Source organism: Mercurialis annua, linkage group LG5 (genome assembly GCF_937616625.2).
Source record: "Mercurialis annua linkage group LG5, ddMerAnnu1.2, whole genome shotgun sequence".
Classification (NCBI taxonomy): domain Eukaryota; kingdom Viridiplantae; phylum Streptophyta; class Magnoliopsida; order Malpighiales; family Euphorbiaceae; genus Mercurialis; species Mercurialis annua.
This window is the reverse complement of record NC_065574.1, coordinates 50,328,180-50,353,108: the sequence shown is the minus strand read 5'-3', so window position 1 is coordinate 50,353,108 and position 24,929 is coordinate 50,328,180. Positions and strand designations below refer to the sequence as shown.

At 28.5% G+C, this 24,929-nt stretch overlaps 2 protein-coding genes across 2 annotated transcripts; one reads left to right on the top strand and one right to left on the bottom strand.

Moving 5' to 3' along the window:
• The first annotated feature begins 1,880 nt into the window (after positions 1-1,880).
• LOC126679937 (U-box domain-containing protein 21-like) lies at positions 1,881-3,529 on the top strand. The gene has a single exon (XM_050374960.2). The coding sequence runs from the start codon at positions 2,028-2,030 to the stop codon at positions 3,345-3,347; it is 1,320 nt and encodes a 439-aa protein (XP_050230917.1). The 5' UTR covers positions 1,881-2,027; the 3' UTR covers positions 3,348-3,529.
• A 17,375-nt stretch (positions 3,530-20,904) lies between these two features.
• Positions 20,905-24,651, bottom strand: LOC126680768 (receptor protein kinase TMK1-like). The gene is made up of 2 exons (XM_050375949.2): positions 22,109-24,651; positions 20,905-21,842 (listed from the first exon to the last, which is right to left on the bottom strand). The coding sequence occupies exons 1-2, from the start codon at positions 24,423-24,425 to the stop codon at positions 21,319-21,321; spliced, it is 2,841 nt and encodes a 946-aa protein (XP_050231906.1). The 5' UTR covers positions 24,426-24,651; the 3' UTR covers positions 20,905-21,318.
• Positions 24,652-24,929: the final 278 nt, after the last annotated feature.

Here is a 24,929-nt window from a genome sequence, read left to right as displayed (position 1 = left end):
GAAAGTTGGAGATTTATCAGACGCGCTCGAAATAAACCTGAAAAATGGGAAATAACGGGTTCAGATATACTGAGATGAGCTCATACTACTAAATACATTTATTAAATGGGAAAATCTTAAAAACAAAACAATTTTTGTATATATATATATATATATATATATATATATATATATATATATATATAAAGAGAGAGAGAGAGAGAGAGAGAGAGAGAGAGAGAGAGAGAGTGTATTGAAACAATCCCATAGTAGGTCAGATAATAATCTGCCTATTTCTCAGAATAGGTCAGATATAAATCTGCCGATATCAAATATTTTTCTTAATATTCGTATCTCAAAATATTATTTTTGTTATTTTGATTGTCCAAATTTGATCTCGTGGCATATTTTATTTAATTAAAATTATGGGGTGTTATATTTTGTCTGTTGCAGGGTGAAAAAGCTATTGCACATTTAAAAAATTAAAAATTCAATTTCTCTAAAAGACTTCGAATTGATCCGTGAGTGCTTAAATAATGTTCCTATACATTAATGAATAATATTAAAAATTTAAATTGATTGTAAAAGTTAAAATTTAAGATATAAAAAGTTGATCCAACATGATAATTATGTTAAAAAAATTCCGATGTGGTCACATCATCAAATAGATTGATTTTTTTAGCAGAGATAGAACTACTCTATGTTAGTTGTTAGCGGAAGTTAACAGAAATTAATTAAAAATATCATTCATGTTTTAAGCAGAGGCCAGGTCCTTATGTGCCAAATAGTTTGAATTATATGACATATTACCGTAAAATAAATTTACGGTATTAATTAATTAAATTTTTAAATAGAAATATAAAAACGGTTAGAATAGAAATTAAAATTTGAAAATGATCGGAAGGAGAGGGAAAATAAGTTCTTAAATTATTGATGAAAATTATCCCAAGTGAAGAGAAAAGTAAATACATGGGTTATGCGTTTTCTCATAAACTGGTGATATGAACCCACGCTTTTTGCCTACAATACAAGCCAAAAGTTTCCAACTTTCACATAGCTGACTCCTTAATCCATTCTTATCAAAACGCACTATACATCCGCGTTTGTAACGCGTATGATATACATGTGAAATTATATATTTAAATCAATATTTATTTACAAAATTAAATAAGATTTAATTAGCTTGGTTAAAATGTGTTTAACGATTTTTAATTCTTCGAAAGTGAAATAATCTATAGTTAAATAAATAACCATGAACTACTCTCACCTTTATAAATCAATCAATATACCAACTCCTGGATTTTAAATATTTTTAATTTTGTACTAAATAAAAATTTGAGATTATTATGATTATATAATTTATAAAATAAAAATTATAAAGGAAATGATAATAAAATTGAAATTGTTACTCTGAGATGAATACATTATTAATTTTATTTATTTTTTCTGATAGATCCCTACCACTAGAAATTTTAAAATATATATTTAAACATATATAAATAAGAATATTAAATTTATAAAAAAAATCATTTAAATAAGAATATATTATATGGGCAGGCCAGCTAGTCCACACACCGACCGTTGGTTGACGGGTTGGGTTTTTAAGTTTAAAGTGTCAAAGTTTTGATTTTCTTTGCTATGATAAATTCCAATTTTCTCAAAACACCGGCTTCAACATTTCTCACCTCTTAAACATTTCAAACTTTCAAAGGTCAAACAATCAACAAATTAGACCTTTCATGCATTAATATTATTGTTATTTTTTCTTTCTATTTATTAAAGTATTTGATTTCAATTTTTTTTATTAAAGCATTTCTTAATTTCCTTCATTTTGAACGTTGAACAACCGCGTCCATTTGACACAACACTTAAATACTATATATACACACACTTTATTATCCTTTACATTAAAACTAATTCATTTCCTCAACCTTACAATAAACTTTTTCTTGAGTTCTTGAAACTATAACACTTTCTTGATTTTCTTGAACACAAATCACCATACAATCAACTTTTTCTTGATTTCTTGAGCTTGATTGTGACATAAAATGATTTCTACATGGAAGAAGAGAAGAGCGGCTCGTAGAGCCATGAAGGAGATCGAAAACGGGGGCATCGAGCTAGCCATACCGAACCATTTTCGCTGCCCGATTTCATTAGATTTGATGAAGGATCCGGTGACTTTATCGACGGGAATCACGTATGATCGCGAAAGCATCGAGAAATGGATAGAAGGAGGCCGGAACGTGACATGTCCGATTACAAATCAGGTACTTAGAACTCTCGAGCCTATACCGAATCATACGATACGTAAAATGATTCAAGATTGGTGCGTAGACAATAAATCTTACGGAATTGAAAGAATTCCTACGCCGAGAATTCCTATTAGTTCAATCGAGGTGTTGGAGATACAATCGAAAATTAGTTCAGCTTCTAAAGACAACGATCAAGAAAGCTGCAGAAACTCCGTGGTCAAGATCAAGACGAAATTGAAAGAAAATGAAAGAAACAAGAGAACCATTGTTAGTAACAGTACATCAACTGTATTATCATCTTCCTTCGTAGATTTTTCAAGAAACTCATCATCTTGGAGTCAAAACGCCGCCGTATTGGAGGAAATTCTGTCATGTTTGACATTAATGTTCCCTCTTGATCAAGAATCCAAGAATTTGCTTGGTTCGTCGACTGCATCTATGAACTGTTTAGTATGGTTCTTGAAAAGTGGGGACTTGTCAGCAAGAAGAAACGCGGTTTTAGTTCTTAAAGAAGTCATTTCTTCAGATTCAAGAAAAGCCGAAAATTTATCAAGAATCGAAGGAAGTTCCGAAGCGTTATTCAAGCTGATTCAAGAACCAATTTGCCCTACTGCAACAAAAGCTTCACTACTCACAGTTTACGCTATGGTAACATCAAATTCTCAACATATTATTTCAAGATTCGTCGAAATGGGAGTCGTTTCGCTTCTCATCGAAATGCTCGTAGATTCCGAAAAAAGCAAATGCGAAAAGGCATTAGCCATTCTTGATCGAATATGCAGCAGCGATACAGGACGCGAAAAAGCTTACCAACATTCTTTAACGATCCCGGTACTCGTGAAGAAGATACACCGAGTTTCCGAGATAGCTACGGAGTTTTCGGTGGCTATTTTATGGAAACTTTGCAAGAATGAGAAGAAAAATAATGTTGCTGTTGAAGCTCTTCAAGTGGGCGCTTTTCAGAAGCTGTTGCTTCTGTTGCAAGTTGGATGTGGGGAGAAAACAAAGGAGAAGGCAACTGAGTTGCTTAAGTTGTTGAATCCTTATAGGGAGAAATTGGAATTAGAGTGTATTGATTCTGCAGATTTTAAGGATTTAAAAAGGCCATTTTGATCTTCAAAAATTGGAATTTGAGTGTAGTTTTTATGTTTTTTTAACAGTTTAATGTAAGATATATAGTAGTTAATACAGTACATGATTATACAAATAAGATTTACACTCAATTTTTTTGTAGCATTTGGAGTGTTAATTTAATTATTTTGGATTACAATAAAATCATTACATGTTTGTGACTAGTTGAGATGTCATGTGTTATCGTGATGATCATGTTAATTGCAGTATTTTGATTTAACTTTTGAATAATGAACTGTAATTATATTTTAGAATTATAATTACTTATTAGATTAAAGTAATTGATAATTAACAGGTTAGAGCGTAACAGTTCATGTAATTAAATGAATTTAACCAATTGTATTAGAAATAAATTTGGATCCGATCGAACATGGCTCTTCACCAGAACTGGGACTACACATTCGATTTTCACCTAAAAATAAAATTTTCTTTCAAATTAAAATTTGATTAATACACAGCGATAACATGGTTAGGACTGGACGTTTAGATTTAGACTAAAAACTAGAAAATTAAGAAACTGTAACTAATTTTTTGGGTGTCTTTCACCATTATAAACTCATCATATGCTTAGTATTTTAGCAATGATTCCACTCGAATGCAATCGGAACTTGACATCCGGTTGTAACTTAGAACTGAAACTTACTCTGAAATTAAAATTCAATTAACTCGTGGCGGCAAAACTGATAATAGTATTATTAATTGATTAGTAGAAGGGCTAGAATATGAAATTCATATATATGGAATGAAATGAATTTGGACCTAAGTGTATCAAAACTTGTAAAGATTTAATATATAATTTAGTGATTGATCCTTCATCATTATGAATTTATTGTATTTTTTTTCAGCAATTTAGAATAATCTCAAACATATATGTTAATTTAAATTCTTAGATGATAAGGAAGTTGTCTGCAAAGTACTGATCAATTTGCTCTTAGGAAACAAAAGAATTTGTTAAAAATTATTTACAAAATATATATATAAATAAATAAGACCAGTCTCCACATGCACCAGCTTTACAGCCACCATAGTTTGACGGGGGACATGAGCTTATTAAACCAAAATAATTAAAAACAAATTGAATAAATAATTTCAATAATAAATATAATGAAGACCAATCAAGTTGTTCCACTTATAAGCTCCCACTAATTAAATCTAAGATGTTAAAGTGTAATTAAGCAAGTTGTTTAAGCGGTTATTTTTATGTGATTATTATATCTCAGAAATGAATCATGTTTCACATTTTTTTCCCTATTTTTATAGTTAAAAGTTAGTTAAAGCACAAAATTTAGGCATCAATAATTGGACACACTACTAGTTTTGAGCTCAAAAGTTTTGAGTAGGGTGCCACAAAATTGCGACCAGTTCCCTACATTTAGAGGGAAAAGGCAGTTGTTGTGGGCTCAATTCTGTAGTTTCCTCATTTAGGGCTAGAAATTTTTGTGTACCAACTTTAAATTTTTTTATATTTAGATAATCAAATATTTTTTTGATCGTTTAGATAATTAAATTTAAATTTTAACTAATTACGACAGATCTTGAACGATTTCAATAAATTGCTACCTTTGTGAGAATTTAATAAAACATGATAGAATTTCTGATTAAGAATTGAAATTTAAGGATTTATGTGAAAAGAAAAAAAAAATCAAGAATTTTCTAGTTAAGAATTAAAGTTTAAGGATTTTGGTGTAAGAGAGAAGAAGAGTCGGTGGATGAGAAGTACCCTAATCTTCTAGGATTGTAGTTCAATTAGTTAACGTACCGCCCTGTTAAGACGGAAGCTGCTGATTCAATATATCTGTGTGTGTGTGTTTGTGTGTGTGAACAATCATGTTCGCTGTAATTTTTTTATTTTAATATATTTTAAATTATATATTTTTATATCAAAAGATATATCTCTTTTTAATGATATAATAAAATTAGAAGAGCACATATTCTTTATACGCCACACAAGTAATTCTTTGGTTGAATTTATTTAATAATCCGCCGTTGGTAAAATTAAAATTTGATTATTAAAATTGAAATTTTTTAAAATTCTATAACATGTTCTATAAAAATACTACAGTTTGGTAACTGGTATAAAAAATATTTACCGCTTCAATACCTACTTACTGAGAGTTTGTAGGTAGTAAACAATCCATTCAGAAATTAACTTTTATATTCTATTCATAACTTTTTTTATTATTTTAATCAATCAGCTTTAATTTCGAATATTAACAATAAAAAAAGATCCCAGCACAAGACCAAATCAATCTAGTTTTACATTTGTATATAATTCTTAATATTTTATTTTAAAATCCTATATATAGTCGTTACTTAACTAGTCAATGTAATTAAAAAGTAAACCATCTTTTTCTGGTGCATTTAAGGAAATATATTTTACGTCGAAGTTGTGAGTTTATATTGTGAAAAACCTGTAAATGCCTTCTAGAAATTTCAAACAAATTTTAGTCTTTATGACTATTGAATAAATTATATTTCTTATCTTACATATGTCCACATCTGAAAGGGTATGATGAAATTTTTAGCAAAGATTTTGATGACTAAATATCTTATAATCAATTACTAAATTTTATTTACAGTTAAAATCAAAGATTTTGATGATTGATGGGAGCATGAAATATATATTATATAGTATTGGTGGCATCATCTCTATGAATTTTTGTATTTTTAAACGACCGAAAGTTTAAATCTCTTGGCTTTGAAGGTTAAAAACACTTTGAAGACTTTCTAGAGCATAATGATAACTAATTAACTAGCTTATAATTATGTATTCCACTTGATTATTATTCAAATTAATTCAAATGTAAAATGTGTATATTTTCTCTCCTTGCAAAAGCTTAATATTAATTTTAATCACCGAGAACAGAATAAAATATTACTAGTATATAGTATATACACACCGACCATGCATATACAACTAGCTACTATTATTCAAATAAAAAAATAACTACTGCTAATATATATAAAAATTTGTGACTTAGACAGAATTATTAAGATTTTCTCTCATACAAATATCATTGTATTTAGATTATAAGATTTATTTATGTGAGAATCATTATCAATCGATTTTAGGAAAGAGTATATATATATTTATATATATTAAAGATTGTTTAAATGTATCAAAATCTTAAAAATGAGATTGAAAGGTCAAAAACTATGAGCTGAGTCCATGATTCCAATGTGAATTTGACGAGATGAGTATGATGTTAGTGGAAATTACATTTGTTTTGAGTTGTTGTCATCTAGTCCCTGTAGAATTTACAACTTCTTTGGCTGCAGAAAATCATGGCACTTTTTCAAATAACATTTACATTTTTTTCCTAGCATGCACACAGCAGCTGAAACTTCTACATTTGATTCAAAAATGAATAATTTTTATTTTATTTTATGAATAGTATGTATATAAAAAGCCACAAAAATGGCAGAGATCTAAACTATAAACTTTCGCACAACAAGTAGTCCACATTTGATGGCACACTAGATGTTACGACTTATAAAAAAGGCAAAATCAAACATCCGACAACAAGATACAAAAGGGGTTCCTAAAAAAATCCATCCCAGAATAACCAAAATTTCTATTACAACTGTTAAAAAACCATGCGGCCTTTGTAAAACAATTAAAGATCGCCATTTCCTTGTTCGAAACCTTATTTTGAAAACTCTTTTATTTCGACACTTCCATATTTCCCACACCACCAGAGACTAGAGACCCTGCCAAAGCTTTTGATATTGTCCTCTGGGGATAATGTCCCGTCATTGAAATATAAACTCTGCAAAAAAACACGGAAAAACTCAACCCATATCTAGTTTTTTGAGGATATCACACCAGACGCTTCTCGCAAAGGTACAAATGATAAAATATGTGCTTGTGACTCCACAACACCACAAAGCGAGCACAAAGAATTATCCACTGTGATAATTGAACGAATGGCCAGAAAATCCAGAGATGGAACTCTATTATGTAAAGCAAGCCAAATGAAAAACTTAACTCGAGGGGGCGCTATAAATTTCCAAACTTGCTTGAACGGTAAACGCAAATCCTGAACAAATTCCATACCTTGCCAACCCATATGTGAAGCTTCATTGTTAACAGTGGGCATCTCTGCAACGTCAGAGAGATGTTATTTTGAATTTATTTTCGGTTCATTTTTATAACACCTTATATAATTTACTTTCAAATTACTATTAGTTTATTTTCCATTGTATAAATTATTTTTAATAGTATAAATAATAAAGTTGTCATTGAGTTGATATTAAGTCGTCATTGAGTTTATATTGAGTTCGCAAGCGAGTCCCACTACCACATATCCGACCAAGACCACCTCAGGTCTGACCACCAAACCATTATATTTTTCAATTTTAACAAGTGGAAAATATAAATATATGTATATTTTATTTTTTTTATTGTGTAAATATTTAATAAATAAATTGAATTAGACTAATTTAATACTAAATTTATAATAAATTTTAGTTAAGTTGATATTCAGTCTATATTTAATTTGCATTATAGAATTAATTTTATTCTAATAGGTTAATTTCAATTTATAATCAGTTATATATATTATAGGTCATGTTTGGTTCATGGAATAGATCCAGAATAGAGCTATTCCGTATTGAATAGTTATTCTACTTTGATTTATGGAATACTAACTCCATGGAATTGCTATTCCATGATTTTATGGAATAACTACTCCTTTTAAAAAAGTAAAGAATAGCTATTTCATTTTTCAAGGGATAGTTATTCCATTTTATGTTATTCCATTCCGTATGACAATAATCAGTTTTTGTTTTGGTGGCAAAGCACAAGGTCTTTCTTGCAAGAGATCAAGAGTTTAAGTCTCTTTAACCACAAAATAGTATTTTATTTAATTTTTAATTATCTCACCGATATTGGTCCAACTCTTAAAAGTGGTTAGACCACAAACCTCTGTTGGTCCGACCATTTGTTGGCCTGCTTGACCACCGCTCATTGACCGCCGTTGACCGATAGTGGTCCGGTCAATAATAATCTGACCAATGGTCCGATTTATAAAAATGGAAGAAATTATTGAGTGTAATAAAAAAAAACACAATAGGTAAAATACAACATAGAGATAAAACAGGAAGAGTAATTATAAAAAAATAGGCATAAAAAGTATTTGTAAAATTTGAGAGATTTTTGCAAAAAATGAAAATATGGTCACTAACATTAGACCTGGCAATTCGTGTCCGCGGGTCATAAACCAGTCAAACCCGTTTAGACACGAACACGATTAGATTAAACACGAACACGATGATTATTAATCGGGTTTGATATATAAAACCCAAACACGACACGAATATTACACGGGTTACACGACACTACACGTATAAACATGTTTATTTAAATATGGTTACAAATCAACATGTTTAAAGTGACACATTTAAACCTATTTAATTATTTAAATACTTTTTAAATTTATTTAATATAATATTAAAAGAATAATTACTATAATTTGATATAAATACTATTGTAATTATATATATAATATAAAAAAATTAATAAAAATTAAAAAATTAAGAGCAAATTACGCTAAGGTCCCTGAAGTATACCATAATTAAAAGTTTGATACTTCTTGTTTTAAAATTCTATTTCATAGTTCCGCAGTTTCAATTGCGTTAACTATTAGGTCCCTCCGTTAATCTCAACACTTATTTTCAAACGATTTGGTACCCCACCTTTAGTTTTGTGAACGATTTGGTCCCTCACTTGTAATTGTATCAAATGATTTAGTCCCTCACTTATAAACGATTTAGTACCCGAGTTTCAATCCGTCAAACGATTTGATCCCTCAAATTAACAGAAGGATCTCTCAGTTAACGGAATAAAAAATGAGGAACTATTAAGTAGACTTTTGAAACAAGGAGTACCAAACTGTTAATTATGGTGTATCTGAAGGGCCTCTAAGTAATTTGTTCAAAAATTAATTATAAAATAAATAATATTTAATTTAAATTAATTGACCGTGTTTAAATGTGTTTAAACGGGTTAGGCATGAATAACACCATTTAGACACGAAATTAATCGTGTCATAAACGACTTGATCCGTTTATGATTTAAACCAGTTTACATCAAATTCAAAGCCGTTTAATTTCGTACTGTGTCATATCATTTAATTATGTCGTGTCTAAAATTGTCAGATCTAACTAACATAAACAATTGAGATTTTAAATTATTTCATGTAATTTCTCGTTGTAATATGAGGGTTTTGGTTGGTTAAGCCTTAAGGTTTAAGACTGATTTAAGATCAAAGGGCCATGAAAATATAGCCCAACTTTATATACAACTCCTAACCAACCTAATAAGAATTGGGCTAAATCTAAATTTTCACTAATAAGATTTGGGCTGTTCTATTCTAACCCTAAGAAATGCAGATTATTCATATTAAGGAAAGGAATGTACCCAAAGAATGTTGAGAAAATTACATCAAATCACCCAAAATCTCAAATCTTTATATTAGTGACCCAGTTTTTTATTTCTTGCAAAAATCTCTCAATTTTTAAAAATTCTTTTCATGTCTACCTTTTACTATTTATCATTCCTATTTTATCCTTACTTGCTCATATGCCTAACTTAACTGCTCATCTATTACCACATTTGTACTTGCTCACTATGCCTATGCGTGCCATGTATGATTACAACGTCAAACATACTATTCTTTTTTTTTTATTTCTGAAGAATCAGACCTATTATTTTTATATTGCTACCATTTTTATCTACAACTATTATTTGCTACTCTTGATGTAATATCATAGCAAACTTGTCTAATTAATAGATACTTTAATTTATTTTAAATATAATTTTTTAATTTTATATTATTTTTTGAGAAAAATTTATTTACTATAAAATTAATATGCATGAACAAAATTATATATATATATATATATATATATATATATATATATATATAATATTAGAGCAAATTAATTTGAAGTCCTTAGGGTATATTATAATTAACAGTTTGATACCTCTTATTTTAAAAGTCTACTTAATAGTCTCTCAATTTTAATTCTATTTACTATTAGACCCCTTCATTAATTTTGACATTTACTTTCAAACAATTTGATAACCCACCTTTAATTTTGTGAACGGTTGGTCCCTCATTTTTAATTTTATTAAACAATTTCGTACCTCACTTTTATATGATTTTGTTATCTCGGTTTTAGTTCCATTAGAAGATTTAGTCCCTCAAATTAACGAAAGGGTCTCTCAGTTAACTGAATTAAAACTGAGTGGTCATTAAGTAGACTTTGAAACACGAGGTACCATACTATTAATTATGATATACCTTATGGACCTCAACGTAATTTGCTCTTTACATTATTTAGTTTGTTAAATTAAAAAGAATAGAGTAGGTGGCTGTTTACATATTGTTATATGCGTCCTTTTCTTTTTTAATACTTTTAGTTTTATTTTGCAAATTTTATAATTTAACTTTTTATTCTTCTAATTATAAAGTATTATTTTCTGTATGCTTTTTTTACGTGAAAAAGATTGCAATAAAGTGAACAATTAAAAAACTATGAAAATAAAAATAAATTATCTAACAGTTTTATGGTGGTCTGTATAAATTTAATGTTAACTTGACATAAAAGCAATAGAAATTTAGTGTCAACTCAATGTAACTCAAAATTAACTGTTTAAAGTACATAATAAGTTGATTACAGCTTTAAAATTAATTTATTATAATTAAATAGTTTATTGATGATTTAATGATTTTTACTACAAAACTAAAATGACAAATAAACTCATGGTTACCTAAAAATAAATTATCTATATACCAAAAAAAGTAAATTATATAAATTTGTATTGAAATTAGATAGAAAGTAAATTTATAATAAACATAAGTAAATTTAATGTAAACTCAATGTCAACTTAATGTACATTCAAAGTAAAATAATATAAAATTTAATAAATTCAATGTTGACTCAAAGTAAACTAAATGTGAACTCAATATTAACCCAATATCAACTCAATATCAACTTAATGTAAATCCAATATCGACTCAAAATAAATTTATTTTTTATTATATTAATAAAATTTATTTTTTCATAATTTACGCCATCTGAAATAAATTTTTAAAAGATAAAATAAACTAATAGTAAATTGAAAGTAAATTATCAAAAAATAATTGCGATGGTTTGTGTAAGTTTAATGTAAATGATATAATGTAGGCTTAAAGTCAACTTAATGTAAATTCAAACTAAACTAATATAAAATAAATTTTTAATAAATTAATTATAAATTTAAAATTAACTATTCTAATCAAATTAGTTCATTAATAATTAACACTATCAAAAATAACTCATGAAGTAATAAATGAACTAATAATAAATTGAATGTAAATTATCTAAGTTCTTGTTGAAATGAAAACTAATTTAAATTTAAAGTAATGTGTAAACTCAATATACACTTAATGTGAAAAAAATGTCAACTTAATGTAAACTCAATGTTAATATAATATAAACTTAAAATAAACTAATTTAAACATTATTAAACTCAAAGTAAATCATCTAAATTTTTACTAAAATAAAACTTAATAAATTGTCGACTCAATATAAACCGAATGTGAACTCAATGTAAGCTCAATGTCAACTCAATATCAACCCAATGTAAACTTAATGTAAACTCAATGTAATTTATTAATAATTTAAAAATAAATTTCTAAAGTGACAAATAAACTAATAGTAAATTGAAAGTAAATCATCTAAATTTTTACTGAAATAAAACTTAATAAATTGTTGACTCAAGATAAACCGAATGTGAACTCATTGTAAACTCAATGTCAACTCAATATCAACTCAATATAAATTTAATGTAAACTCAATGTAATTTATTAATAATTTAAAAATAAATTTCTAAAGTGACAAATAAACTAATAGTAAATTGAAAGTAAACCATCTAAATTTTTACTGAAATAAAACTTAATAAATTGTCGACTCAATATAAACCGAATGTGAACTCAATGTCAACTCAATATCAACCCAATGTAAATTTAATATAAACTCAATGTAATTTATTAACAATTTAAAAATAAATTTCTAAAGTGACAAATAAACTAATAGTAAACTGAAAATAAACTCAATCTAATCTTTTTAATAATTTATGTGATGGTTGGTGAACCTAATGAAACTTAATGTAAACTTAATTTTAACTAGACATAAAATAAATATCAACTTAATGTAAACTCAAACTAAACTAATTTACATTAAATTTTTAGTAAAATGATGATAAATTTAAAATTTTATTATTCTAATTAAATTAATTTATTAATAATTTACATTATCAAATTATAAAGTAACAAATAAACTAATGATAATACTATTTGAATTTTTAATGAAATTAATTTGAATGTAAATGTAAATAAACTAAATATAAACTAACCTAAAATAAATACTTAATAGATTGATTATAAATTAAAAATAATTTATTCTAATTCAATAGTAAACTAAAAAATTAATTTTATATAATTTTACTAAAGTTAAACCAAATTTAAATTTAATATAAACTTGAAAAGGATGAATACAGACAAAATTCAAATCAAAAATAAATTTAATATAAAATGTAAATGAAATGTGAATTTAAAATAAACTAACTTAAAATAAATTATTATTAAATTAATTAAAGAGATCTCGAACTGATATTTTTTTCTTTTAGTAGTTAAATTGAATTTAATAATAAAGATAAATTAAAAATTAATTATTGATTCATTTAAAAATAGTTAAATATTTTCATAATCAATAATAAGTGAAAAGAAAAATTGAAGATTAATTTAATATGAATTTTAAATGTTAAATAGTAGTGATAAACAATATGAGAGACTATAACAGTATATTAAAATACTTTGCTAGGGATAAGTGCATTGTAATAAAATTAGATAAAAATGGATTATGTGGCCACGTGCAATACAGGGCCAAAGAATATACATAGCTACACAAGCATGCTACATGCATGCGTCAAGTGGCATAAATTCAGCTACATATACACACGTGTTTTAATATAGAAGGGCAAACTTGTCTTATGTTATATTAAGATCAATTTATTTTGGGTTATGAGAGATTTATAAAAACTTTCTTATTTTTTTGAGTGATTACTGCAAAAAAGAAAAAGCTGAGGTAAAAACATTAGACTATAGCACTTTTGAGTGATTTGTGTAAATTACCCAAGAATGTTTCCGTTTTTTTTTTTGAGAAAGTTTCCCAAGAATATTTAAAATTGACTGAAAAAACCTACAACATATAAGATTTGGTTAAATCTAATCATTTTTAAAAATTTAGTTATAACTGACACAACATATATACTTGACATTTTTTTGATAATTAGGTGATAAATTTTATTTTTACAAATAACCAATGTACATATATAGAGGAAAAAAATTAAAAAATAATAGCTAAACTGAAATTTAATATGGGAATGTAGTTACAAAGACAGATCTGTAATTATGTTAGATATGGATAAGAAATTTGCGAGAAATTATTAGATAGATTTAATTTACCACACATTATCCGTGTAATTAACCAATCACATTATAACGCGTCATTAAAACGATAGTATTATTGTAATATCACAATTAAAAAGTGTAAAAAAATAACAAAAAAAATTACAATAACACCATCATTTTGATGACGTATTATAACATGTTTAGTTTAATATACGGATAACATGCAAACTACATCTATGTAATAATTTCTCAGGATTTGTCATATGCTAAGGTTGATATTAAATTTTACATGAGATTTAATATATGCTAAATTTTACATGGAAGATTGCCGTGCAATGAAGAGATATATTTTAATTTAAATACTAAATTTTATAGAATGCCGTCATGGCAGTGCAGAAGTCACCTAATTTCGCTAATTTGGTTACAAATTCAGTTCAAAAATAGGTGAAACAAAAAAAATTGTATTAATATTTCCAATTTAACTTTGCAAAATAAATAAAATTCCTTTCTAACACACAAAAAGAAATAAATCACATGCTCGTGTTAATTTTATTGCAATTGCTCTTATACGTTCCTCTACATATGAAAAAAAGAAAAGAATAGGTACCTAGTTTCAGGATATGCAGACAATTTTGGCCAATCAAATTAGTTTGCATATTATTTCTAAATCTTTCATTTATTATAATTTACATTTAAAATTGTTAAATATCATGCTTTAATTTTAAACCAATTAAGTTTATATATGAAATTATTGCTCGTGACTTTTTCTTTTTATATATATCGTGGTTTACTCTTATTTATAAATAGTTAAATTAAAATTAAAAATTAAATTAATAATATAAATTAACTAATACATATAGGAAGATCCCATGTTATTTTGAAATTATAATTTATATATTTGATCGGAATAAGGAAGAATTTTAATAGATTAATCGCAGAAATCAAATTATGATTGTATTTTCTAATATTAAAGTCGAAAAGTTATACAAAAGATATACTCCCTCCGGTTCATAATATTTGTCGCATTTGATTTTGGCACAAGAATTAAGAAAACAATTAATATGTCTTAATTTATAAACACTTTTAATAAGTTAACCCTACATTGAAATTTGTTTACATTTATAACTACAATTTTCATTTGTTTATTGTATTCTTTCAATAAATTAATGGAGGGTAAACATGGAAAAATAACAATTAATGCTCTCTTGATATTATAACATGACAAATATTATGGACCAAAAAAATTTCTCAAATGCGACAAATATTATGGACCGGAGGGAGTATCCAAGAAGTATTAATTGTCGATTAGAGTTAACAAAAAAAATTCTAATAGTTAAAGTCAATAAGTTATATGAAGGGTTGGTTCAGTTCGGCAAATTCAATTTGGTTGAATTTTTACACATTTCTGCCTGATAGTGTGAAATTAAAAAAAAAAATTAAGGACTGTGTGGGAAAAATAAAAAAATAAAATTTAATTAATCATTCATGTTTACAGCTCAATAAGAAGTGTGTGGAAAAAAATAAAAAACAAAACTTATTTGATATGTTACTACAGCTAATTGCTGATCGCTATCCATTTGCTTCTGGAAGAAGCAAAGTTAGAAGAAGATGGAGTCACGCAAGAAACCAAACCCTAAAATCGACAAATTCAGAAAATTTAAAACACAAAAACATGTGGACCAACTTTCTAATATGTTATCCACTCTTTGATTTGCCATTTCTTGTCTATTTAAACCCCTTTCGATCCCTACATTTTATTCCCATTAGAACAAACTTAAATTTGATTTCTCGTAATTTAAACTGCATAACACTAAGCTGCAAACTGTTAGATTGTGAGTTCGATACCTTCTACAAGTGCCTCCCTCCCCAAATTATATATAAAAAAGAACTGCACAACATTAATTAGGGACAAACAACTATGGTTCAGAACCGGATTGGTTCCTTTCAATATACGTTTCTGGTTCTGGTCGGTTTTAAAAGATTAATTAGAAATAAAATTCTTTAAATCAAATTGATATTAAAATGATACTTTAAGGAAGCACTAATTAATTATATTTATTTTGAAAAGTAAAATATAATTTATTTTTAATTTTGATAAATTTATGTATAGGGTAGGAGATAATTATATATTGATGTAAAAGTAAAAAAAAAAAATTAATACATATATATGATACATTTAAAATATATATGTGAATTATATATTTAATTATTAACTTTTTAGTGTATATAAACATATATGTGATATGATATATTTAATAAATAATTCTTCAGTGTATATAAACATATATGGTATGTAATTTTTTTTAAATTCAGTTTATAACCGAAATTGCTTGCCACGGTTTCAAAAAATTGTGAACCAATTTTGAAACCGGCTGCCCTTCAATTTCAAACCGATTTTGACTCAATTTTAGATTCAATATGTTTCAAACCATTTCTCGATCGGATCACTTCTAGACCCAAAACGTCACGTGGCCAACCTTAACGCCAATTAAGTAAAATTACAAAAAAAAAGAACAAATCACTATTATTTTTAAGGCCTAATGTCTTAAAAAACCCCCGACCTTTTAGCCCGTTTTCAATCATACTCTGACGTTGAAAATTTGTCAATTTTACCCTATTTTGCATTTTTGTGTTTCAATTGTACCCTGCAAAATTAAATTAACGTCTTTTGCGTTTGAAAATTTGTTTAAAACATTCTCCATGTCTCGCATATATTGATTGTATATTTTTAAAATTTATTTAAATTTAGTTAAATTAATTAAGAATTTAAATTAGTGTTAATTTGATAATGGTTTTTAGTTAGTTTTTAAAAATAAAGAACTTATTTGTACTTTTTTGAATAAAAAAGAATTTAATTTTATGTTTAGACTTAATTAATTGAATGATTTCATCATTTAAGTAAAAAAAATTAACAAAAATTAAAATATTGGGATACAATTGAAAACGAAAAATTCAAAAGTGGGTAAAATTGAAAAAATTTCAACGTCGGGGTGGAATTGAAAAAAAAATTAAAGGTGAGGGGGTTTTGAGTGATTAGCCCTATTTTTAACTATTTACTTTTAAATAAAAATTAATTTATTATGATAATTATATTTAATAGATTTGAGATAATCCTAATCCTCGGTAATGTATTAAAATTAGAAAGTGAGAAAACGATTTGAGAAAGTGAGTGAATGAGATGGTAGCATGTGACTCTCTTTCTCAAGCCCTTAGAAGTTTCCCAATTTCAAAAGAAGTTTAAGTCCCACTATGCAAATAGTCTTTGGCTCAACTTGATCATAAAACAATTTTAAGTCATTATCAAACTTTTAGTTAAATCCATTTAAATAGTTATGGTGGCTCTATTGGATATTCTATTACTAGAGGAATTGAAATCGACAATTGAATTATAAAGGCAGGCTTTGAAATGAATGAATTTCTTAAAATTATGTAGAATTCATTTGTAATTCTAATTTTTTATGTTTGGAATAAATGAATCTATTAATACAATTTTTGGAATTAAACTGAAATTGGTTTTAGTTATAATTTGAGAAATTACAAAACCAATTAAAATAGATGAAATTTGCAATGAATTTTAAAAATTTAAAAGAACAATTTTATTTGACTAATTTATCCTACTTTATGAAGCTATTTTTTTTATTTTCTTTCACTTTTTATTTTTATTACTATTTTTTTCTTTCTATCTTTTCTTTCTAATTTTTATCTCCGTCTTTTTTATGTAGTATATTTTGATTTTCAAAAAATCATTATTAATTATTTCATATATTTTAATCATAATACTAAGGACTTTAATATTATTAATTTCAAATATTTATTTATATATGTAATATTTAGTAAGCTAATATTATAAAAAAATATAATGATTATTTTTATTTTTAAGATATTTTTAATAAAATATTTATAAGGTTAATATGGGAACAAGATTATAAAGAATTCAATTCTAAAATTCATTCCAAACATAAATATGTGGAATTCATTTCAATTCTAAATTTTATAATCTTTCATTCCAAACGGTGTAATTCATTTGTAAATGATTTCCATATAGAATTCATTTATAAATGAATTCTGATTCACAGAATTATTCCAAAGGGGGCCTTAGACAATTTTATGAGAAAAAGGTAGAATAAAGCTAGTTACAAATTAAAAATATTAAGCATAACACATATTTTAAAAAATAATTTTATTCTGGCTAAATTAATATGTCAATGATATTAAAAATAATATAGCGGAAAAAATCATATGGTTATCAATTGATTGCCTCTTTTTTCTCTTTTAGTTGTTGCCCACAACTTTTGTTAACAGAGTTCCCCTATTCTTTGAAAGTAACACTCACCAAAAAGAATTATATTAATGGAAATTTCATTTGTTCAATCAAATAAATAAATGAATATTGTTTATAAAATTAGAATTATTTTTGAGACCACTACACAAATATTCCAAATTCATAGAACACATGGGTTTCCCTTTCTTAATGTATAGAGCTTGTCAATATACTTTTTGCATCTATATCTCTTGATGCCCTCGACTTAATGTCACCTAAATAAATAAGGCCAAATATACAAAACATTTACATTTAACTCCTATTTTTAATTTGAATCTTGATTAAAATTACAATTCAACCTTTTTGTATAAAAAAAACATCATGAACCAGTAAATTTTTAATTTTTTTAAAAATAAAAACAATTTTTTTATATATATTTAGTTGGTGAATAAACTAAACCGTGAATTGGTAGTCGCGCTGATTTTTCCACCTATCATTTTTAAAAGTTTAATCATCCAAAAGTATCTTTTTCTGACTTGTTTTATTTATGGTGTCACCTTTTAAACTTATAAATTTTAGTCCATTTTTTAATTTTCCAGTTTCAATTTTGTTAAAATTAGTAAAAAAATTAAATATATCTTTTATATTGTTTTATAAGTTCCAATTTATAATTTTATCATTAAAAAGGGCCTAATTACTTAAAAACACCCCGCGTTAAACTTTTTTTTCGTATATACCCCGACCTAGGAAATTTTTTAATTGTACCTTATTTCGGAATTTCCGTTTTCACCTCTACCCTAAAGTACTAAATTGATATTTTTTCATCTAAAAAAGTTAAAATAGTTCTTCATTTTTAACCTATATTCTAATTAGACATAAAAGTTATTAATTTTATAAAAACACCATCTCTTTTAAAAAAAATCAATTAATAATAATTATTTACATAACAACTAAAAATCTCGACAAAACTGCCGTCCGCCAGAAGAGCCGCCGTCCTCCTTCCATGGAAGGAGGAACAACGTGTTCCTCCATGGAAGGAGGAATGGAGGAACAAATTTGTTCCTCCTTCCATGGAGGAATATGAAGGAGGAGCTGCTGCTCCTCCTTTTTCGAAAGAGGGACGGCGGCGGAGAATTCAGACGGAAGAGCTCAAAAATTAAAAAAATTAATTATTTTGTTTAAATTTAATGAGGAGTTTTTAAATCGGAGAAGTGTGGTGGCAGATCGAAAAGTTTTTTAATAATTTAATTTTTTAAATTTTTTTAAAAACAATTAATTATGTGGATTTATTTAAATTTTTTTAAAGTTGAAGGACTTGTTTGTATTTGTTAAAATAAGAAAAACATGGTAAAATCCTTATATTTAGTTGTTATTAACGTTTTTATCCTTAAATTATTTAAATTGTCAATTGTACCCTTAGTTGGGGTAGAGGTGAAAATGAAAAACCCGAAATAATTTTCTAGATCAGGTTATAAACAAAAAAAAAGTTCAACGTGGGGTATTTTTAAGTACTCAAGCCTTAAAAAAATTATAGTACAAAGCAATACGAAACATATATTCGAGTTTTTTTCCGCTCTAATTTAAGCAAATGACTATACTTCAAATTAAAAATGAAGTAAAAACTAAAATTCTTGAAAGATGAGATGATAAATAAACATAATGTGAGATTGATTAAACTTTTTTAAATATCAATAATGTCCGGCAATCACTTTAAAATGATTATAAAATTGACCACCACCACCAACATTCGTTTTATAAAAAGATGTTTAAGACCAGGATTGAAGCCGGATAATCCGGCTTAAACAAATGGTTAATTTGACTTAATTAAGTCAATAAATATAAATTAAATTAAATTACATAGACATTGAGAAGAAGAAAAAACAATCACACCACTAACAACAAGACATGAAAGCACGCAGTTCACTGTCTCGAACATTATTCAATTTATTACGCAACAAAACATTTGCAGCTGTCAACCATATGAAGTATGGTATGCTTCTAGCCACTCTCTGCCTTACATGTGGCATTCGTTTGGAACAAAAACGACATGGTTTTGTCATATAGTGGTAAGGTTAGGACGAGTTGTTTTGTTGTGTGACTCAGTCTGCACACATCACATTTAAATTGATTTGTTATTATGAATTAGCGATCCCATGATGAACCATGGAGTCCCACTCCTATAAACCAATCAATTTAGTGGTTCCATCATTTAGAGTGGGGACCTTGAAAAGTTGATATTATCAACGATTAATTAAAGATAAATTTATTTTTTAAGATTAATAAAAAATGAAATTATATAATATGAACTAGTTTATGGGTTCAGATGACCTTATTTTGTGTTTAATTGATTTAAAAGTAGAAATTATTGTCCTCAATTGACTTCAAAAATAGAGTATCGTTTTTAAATGATTAAAACGATTAAGAGTAATTTGAACGTGAATGATAAATTCAGAGACCGGATTGACGCTTTGCTCTATTATCTACTGTGGACCAATAAGAGTTTGAACGAAAACCGAATCAAAATATTAAGTCAAACAAATCAGCTGAAACAACAAATTTGTACAAAGAAGTTTGATTTTGATCAATACATAATATACATTTCCTCTATATTGATATTCATCAAACCAAACTGTAATAAGAATAAATTTTAATTAATCAAACTAAAATTGTATATAAATATTTAATGCAGATTGATCGTCACTTTTTCTATTAAAATTTTATTAAACCAAACCATGATCAATGGTACCAATGATAATGCAAGCATTCATGATATGCAAAACAAGTGGACTTCACAAGCAAAGGCAAAGACAAATTGCACTTTCATCATTAGGCATGATCAATAAATACTTTGCGCATGGAAAAAATATTACATAAAAGCAAATCAATGAAGATCCCTAATTTTTTTACATAAAACAAGGCAAAATGTTTACAATTCATACATAGAATATTACCATGTTCAACCATTCGTTCCCATTGTGCTAGGAATCTTGTAGAACAAAAGGGGAGCTAAACTAAAACTCAAATCAAACTTAAAGTAAACAAATAAAAAAGATGAGCAATAGATATAATCTCATTCTTAAGAGTATCTACCTATTTGCAATTTTTAGCCTCTTAACAACACCACAACAATGAAAGAACATTTTGACCTTACCAAGCATCAGCAGATGGAATAAACAAAACAAAACAAACCGATTGATTACGCGTCATATCCTCGATCTTTCTTTATCTTTGTTTATCGTCCATCTGCTGATGTAAATGAGTCGGCAAAGCCGGAAGGCCGTGTTGGTATACTGGTCTGAGTATTATCCCCACTGGTAGCAAACGAAACTCCGTCAATATTGCTTCTTCCCTCGAAATCTTGCCACTTTTTGAGTACCTGTGGTAAGGTCATATCAAGATCAATTCCAAATATGCCATCGGGATCTTGTTCTGCCGGTCTCCATATCTCGACAAGAGATGAAAGAACATTGACTACATGACCCATATCCGGCCTTTGGGAGGGTTCTCGTGATGTACAGTGGCCGGCTAGCTCAGATACCGTGCTAATGCTGGCGAGGGTTTCTTCATCAAGCTCAATTGTTGAGTCGATGGTCTTACGTGATGTGTCCTTATTGTTGTGCATCCTGCGGAACCAAGTAACGAGTTGCATGCTATCCTCTGGCTGGTTTGAATCAAGTGCTCTTCTTCCGGTGATAATCTCCATTAGTATGACACCAAAGCTGAACACATCAACTTTGGTAGTAACTCTTCCGGTCGCTGTCAAGATATTAAAAAGTTCCAATCAAGAGTGTAAAAAAGCTCATCATTAAGTTAAATTGGCAAATCTATATTTATTTGTGTCTCCCAGCAAATTTATACTGCTAAAAACGTTATCTTGCAACTCTTTTTCACAGTGATCAATTCTTAGAATATTGCAAGCAGATCAGATCAGTTATCCCATTATTTTAAATTTTAGATAATGTAATGAACAAAATCCGGCGAAATTAATTATAATTCAATCAAAAACTGCAAAGACAAGTTACCTGCGTATTCAGGAGCAAGATACCCAAAAGTTCCGGCTAATCTAGTATGAAATGATGCTTTCCCTCCTTCTGGAGCAAGACGGACCAGTCCGAAATCTGCAACTTTAGCACGCAAATCATCTCCGAGAAGAATGTTTGATGGCTTGAGATCTCTGTGAATAAAACTTTGATGCGCTAGTCCATGAAGATATTCAACGCCTCTGGCAACGTCCAAGGCAATGGTCAATCTTCTAGTCCATTCGAGTGGCTTCAATCCCTCTTCCTTCCAATTAAAAAGGAAGTTACTAAGAGGCCCTTGAGGCATATACTCATATACAAGAAGTCTCTCATTTCCATCCAAGCAATATCCAAGGAGTGCAACCAAGTGGCGATGTCGGACTTTATTAAGCACTTCAATTTCAGATGTGAACTCGGCCAGACCCGTTTCACTCATCAATCCTGATTCCATTCTCTTTACTGCAATCTTCGTCCCATCGTGCAATTCTCCCTTGTAAACAGTTCCGAAACCCCCCTTTCCCAGTATATTCTTCTCATTGAAATTGTTAGTCACATTTCTCAAGACTTGAATTGAGATCATCATATTTCCAGCCTCAACCACATGGAGGTCACTAGATCCGTTACTATTAGTAACACTCTCAGCCCTATCATTGCCACTTGATTCAGCAACAGTGATCTTCACTGCATCCTGATTGTTAGAATTGCGAGGGTGAATAACCATATTCGGACTTTGCACTTTACTGTACCGTTTCTGTTTCCTGTTAAAGAAAAAGACTCCCAATCCAACCACACATAACCCGCAAACAACAGCAACTACAGAGCCTACAATTTTTCCCGTACTTGAACTCTTATTACCACTTCCACCAGAACCACTTCCACCAGAACCACCACCACCTCCTCCTCCATGTTCACTAGAAGGTGTGCTCCCAGGAGTTGAACCAGGGGGAGCGAAGCTGCTACTATCTTTTCCGATATCAACGTTTCCATCAGTAATCACTTGCACTCGTTTAAAATCAGGTACCTTACCGTGCACCCTATTATTTGCAATATTTAACAAAGAAAGACTAGGCATAGTTGCAAGCTCAGATGGTATAGTCCCACTGAGCAAATTATTCGCCAAAATTAACTTTTGCAGTGAAGGAATCAACTTAAAATTGGGAGAAATTGTACCAGTAAGCCCCATACTCTGAAAATTGATAACAGTAATGTTTCCCCCAGGTGAACAAGTAATCCCTTTCCATTGCGCACAAGGGTCATTTCCTTCCCAACTATCAGCTAAACTAGCAGGGTAGCCAAAATCTTTCACAATGGATAAAAGAACATCAACACGAGGATCACAAGGAACACCCGGATTAGGCGTGCAAAACCTATTAGATTCCGCTTTCATATCCACTTGAATAGAATCCGGAAACGCCGGCGTCGGTCCCTGAAGCAAATTATTAGTCAAATTGACAACAGCAAGAGTAGGAAGCTTCACCAACGAGTCAGGAACAACACCAGTGAATCCATTATCTCTCAAGCTCAACTTCTGCAGCTGATTAAACCCGGAAAAGTCCGGTAATGGACCGGTAAACTGATTCTTATGCAACCAAATCTCAGTCAAACCAGTCATATTTTGCAACATCCAAATACTACCATTAAGTTGAGAGCTACTCTTCTGACCATTAAGCCAAAGCGAACTAATCACAGACGATTTCGCAAAGCTCTCAGGCAATTCACCCTCTAAAGAATTCATAGCCAAATGCAAACTTTCCAAGCCAGGAAACACATCATTATTCAAAAACTCAGGAACTTTACCAATCAAATTAGCCCCATTAGCAGAAAATTCCTTCAAAGTAGTAGCCTTCACAAGACTAACAGGAATCTCCCAAGGCTCAAACGGATTATAATCTAGACTAACAGTAGTAATAGAATTCAACCCATCAAAAAAACCAGCCGGAAACGAACCGAACCCATTATCATGCAAAAGAACCACTTGTAATGAACTTAACCCAGAAAGATTAGGAACCGAACCGGTTAGATTATTAAACATTACCTCAATTCTCTGTAAAGCTGTGAGCTTTACAAGCTCTGGAGGTAAAGTACCCACTAAATTCTGCCGGCCGATTTGAATATCAGTAACCCGGTTACTAGAATCACACGTCACATGTTTCCAGTTGCCATTACACGGATCAGAACCGGGCCAAAACGACGGGTTACCGAGATTATCTTTGAGTTTAAGCATGACTGAAGCGTCGTCGCTTGGCTGTGAATTTACAAAAGAAATGAAACCCAGATAGAAAAGAGTGAGTAGAGAAATACCCAGATGGGGTTTCTTCATTTTTGTGAAGGAGAGGTGGAATTTTCTCGGGAAAATTAGAGAAAGAAAGTGAGGTGAAGTTTCTTAGGGGTTTAATTTAGGAAGAAAAAGAGAGAGCATCACTGCTAGAAAAAGCTGTGAAGGGAGAAATGATAGGTGGAAGAAGCGGCGAGGTGGAGAGAGAGAGTGTGCGAGTTTGAGACAATCAAAATGGTGTAAGGAAATGTTTTTGATGCTATAAAAAAAAGATTAGTGTGTTTTCTTATTTTGGAACAATTATAACCATTTTAAATTTTTTTATTTTGATGTTTACATTTTAAGTAGTCTTTTTAGCTTGTTATAATGGATTTTGCAGGTTAGATAGAAATTATCTTTTAATTTTCTATAATTATTTTTTGAATTCATTAGATTATATTTATATTAAAATTATATTTTTGATATTTCTTTCATTTTTTTGTTTTTTGATAAATATTATATAGTAATTTTATAAACTGAAACATTAAACATAAAATTAAAAAAATCAGA

What these genes read in the sequence shown, in the direction of transcription:
- LOC126679937 (XM_050374960.2), top strand. Translation starts at nt 2,028, where the DNA reads ATGATTTCTACATGGAAGAAGAGAAGAGCGGCTCGTAGAGCCATGAAG.
- LOC126680768 (XM_050375949.2), bottom strand. Translation starts at nt 24,425, where the DNA reads ATGAAGAAACCCCATCTGGGTATTTCTCTACTCACTCTTTTCTATCTG. An exon ending in TCTTGCTCCTGAATACGCAG is followed by an intron (nt 21,843 to 22,108) that starts GTAACTTGTCTT and finishes ATATCTTGACAG; the next exon opens with CGACCGGAAGAGTTACTACC.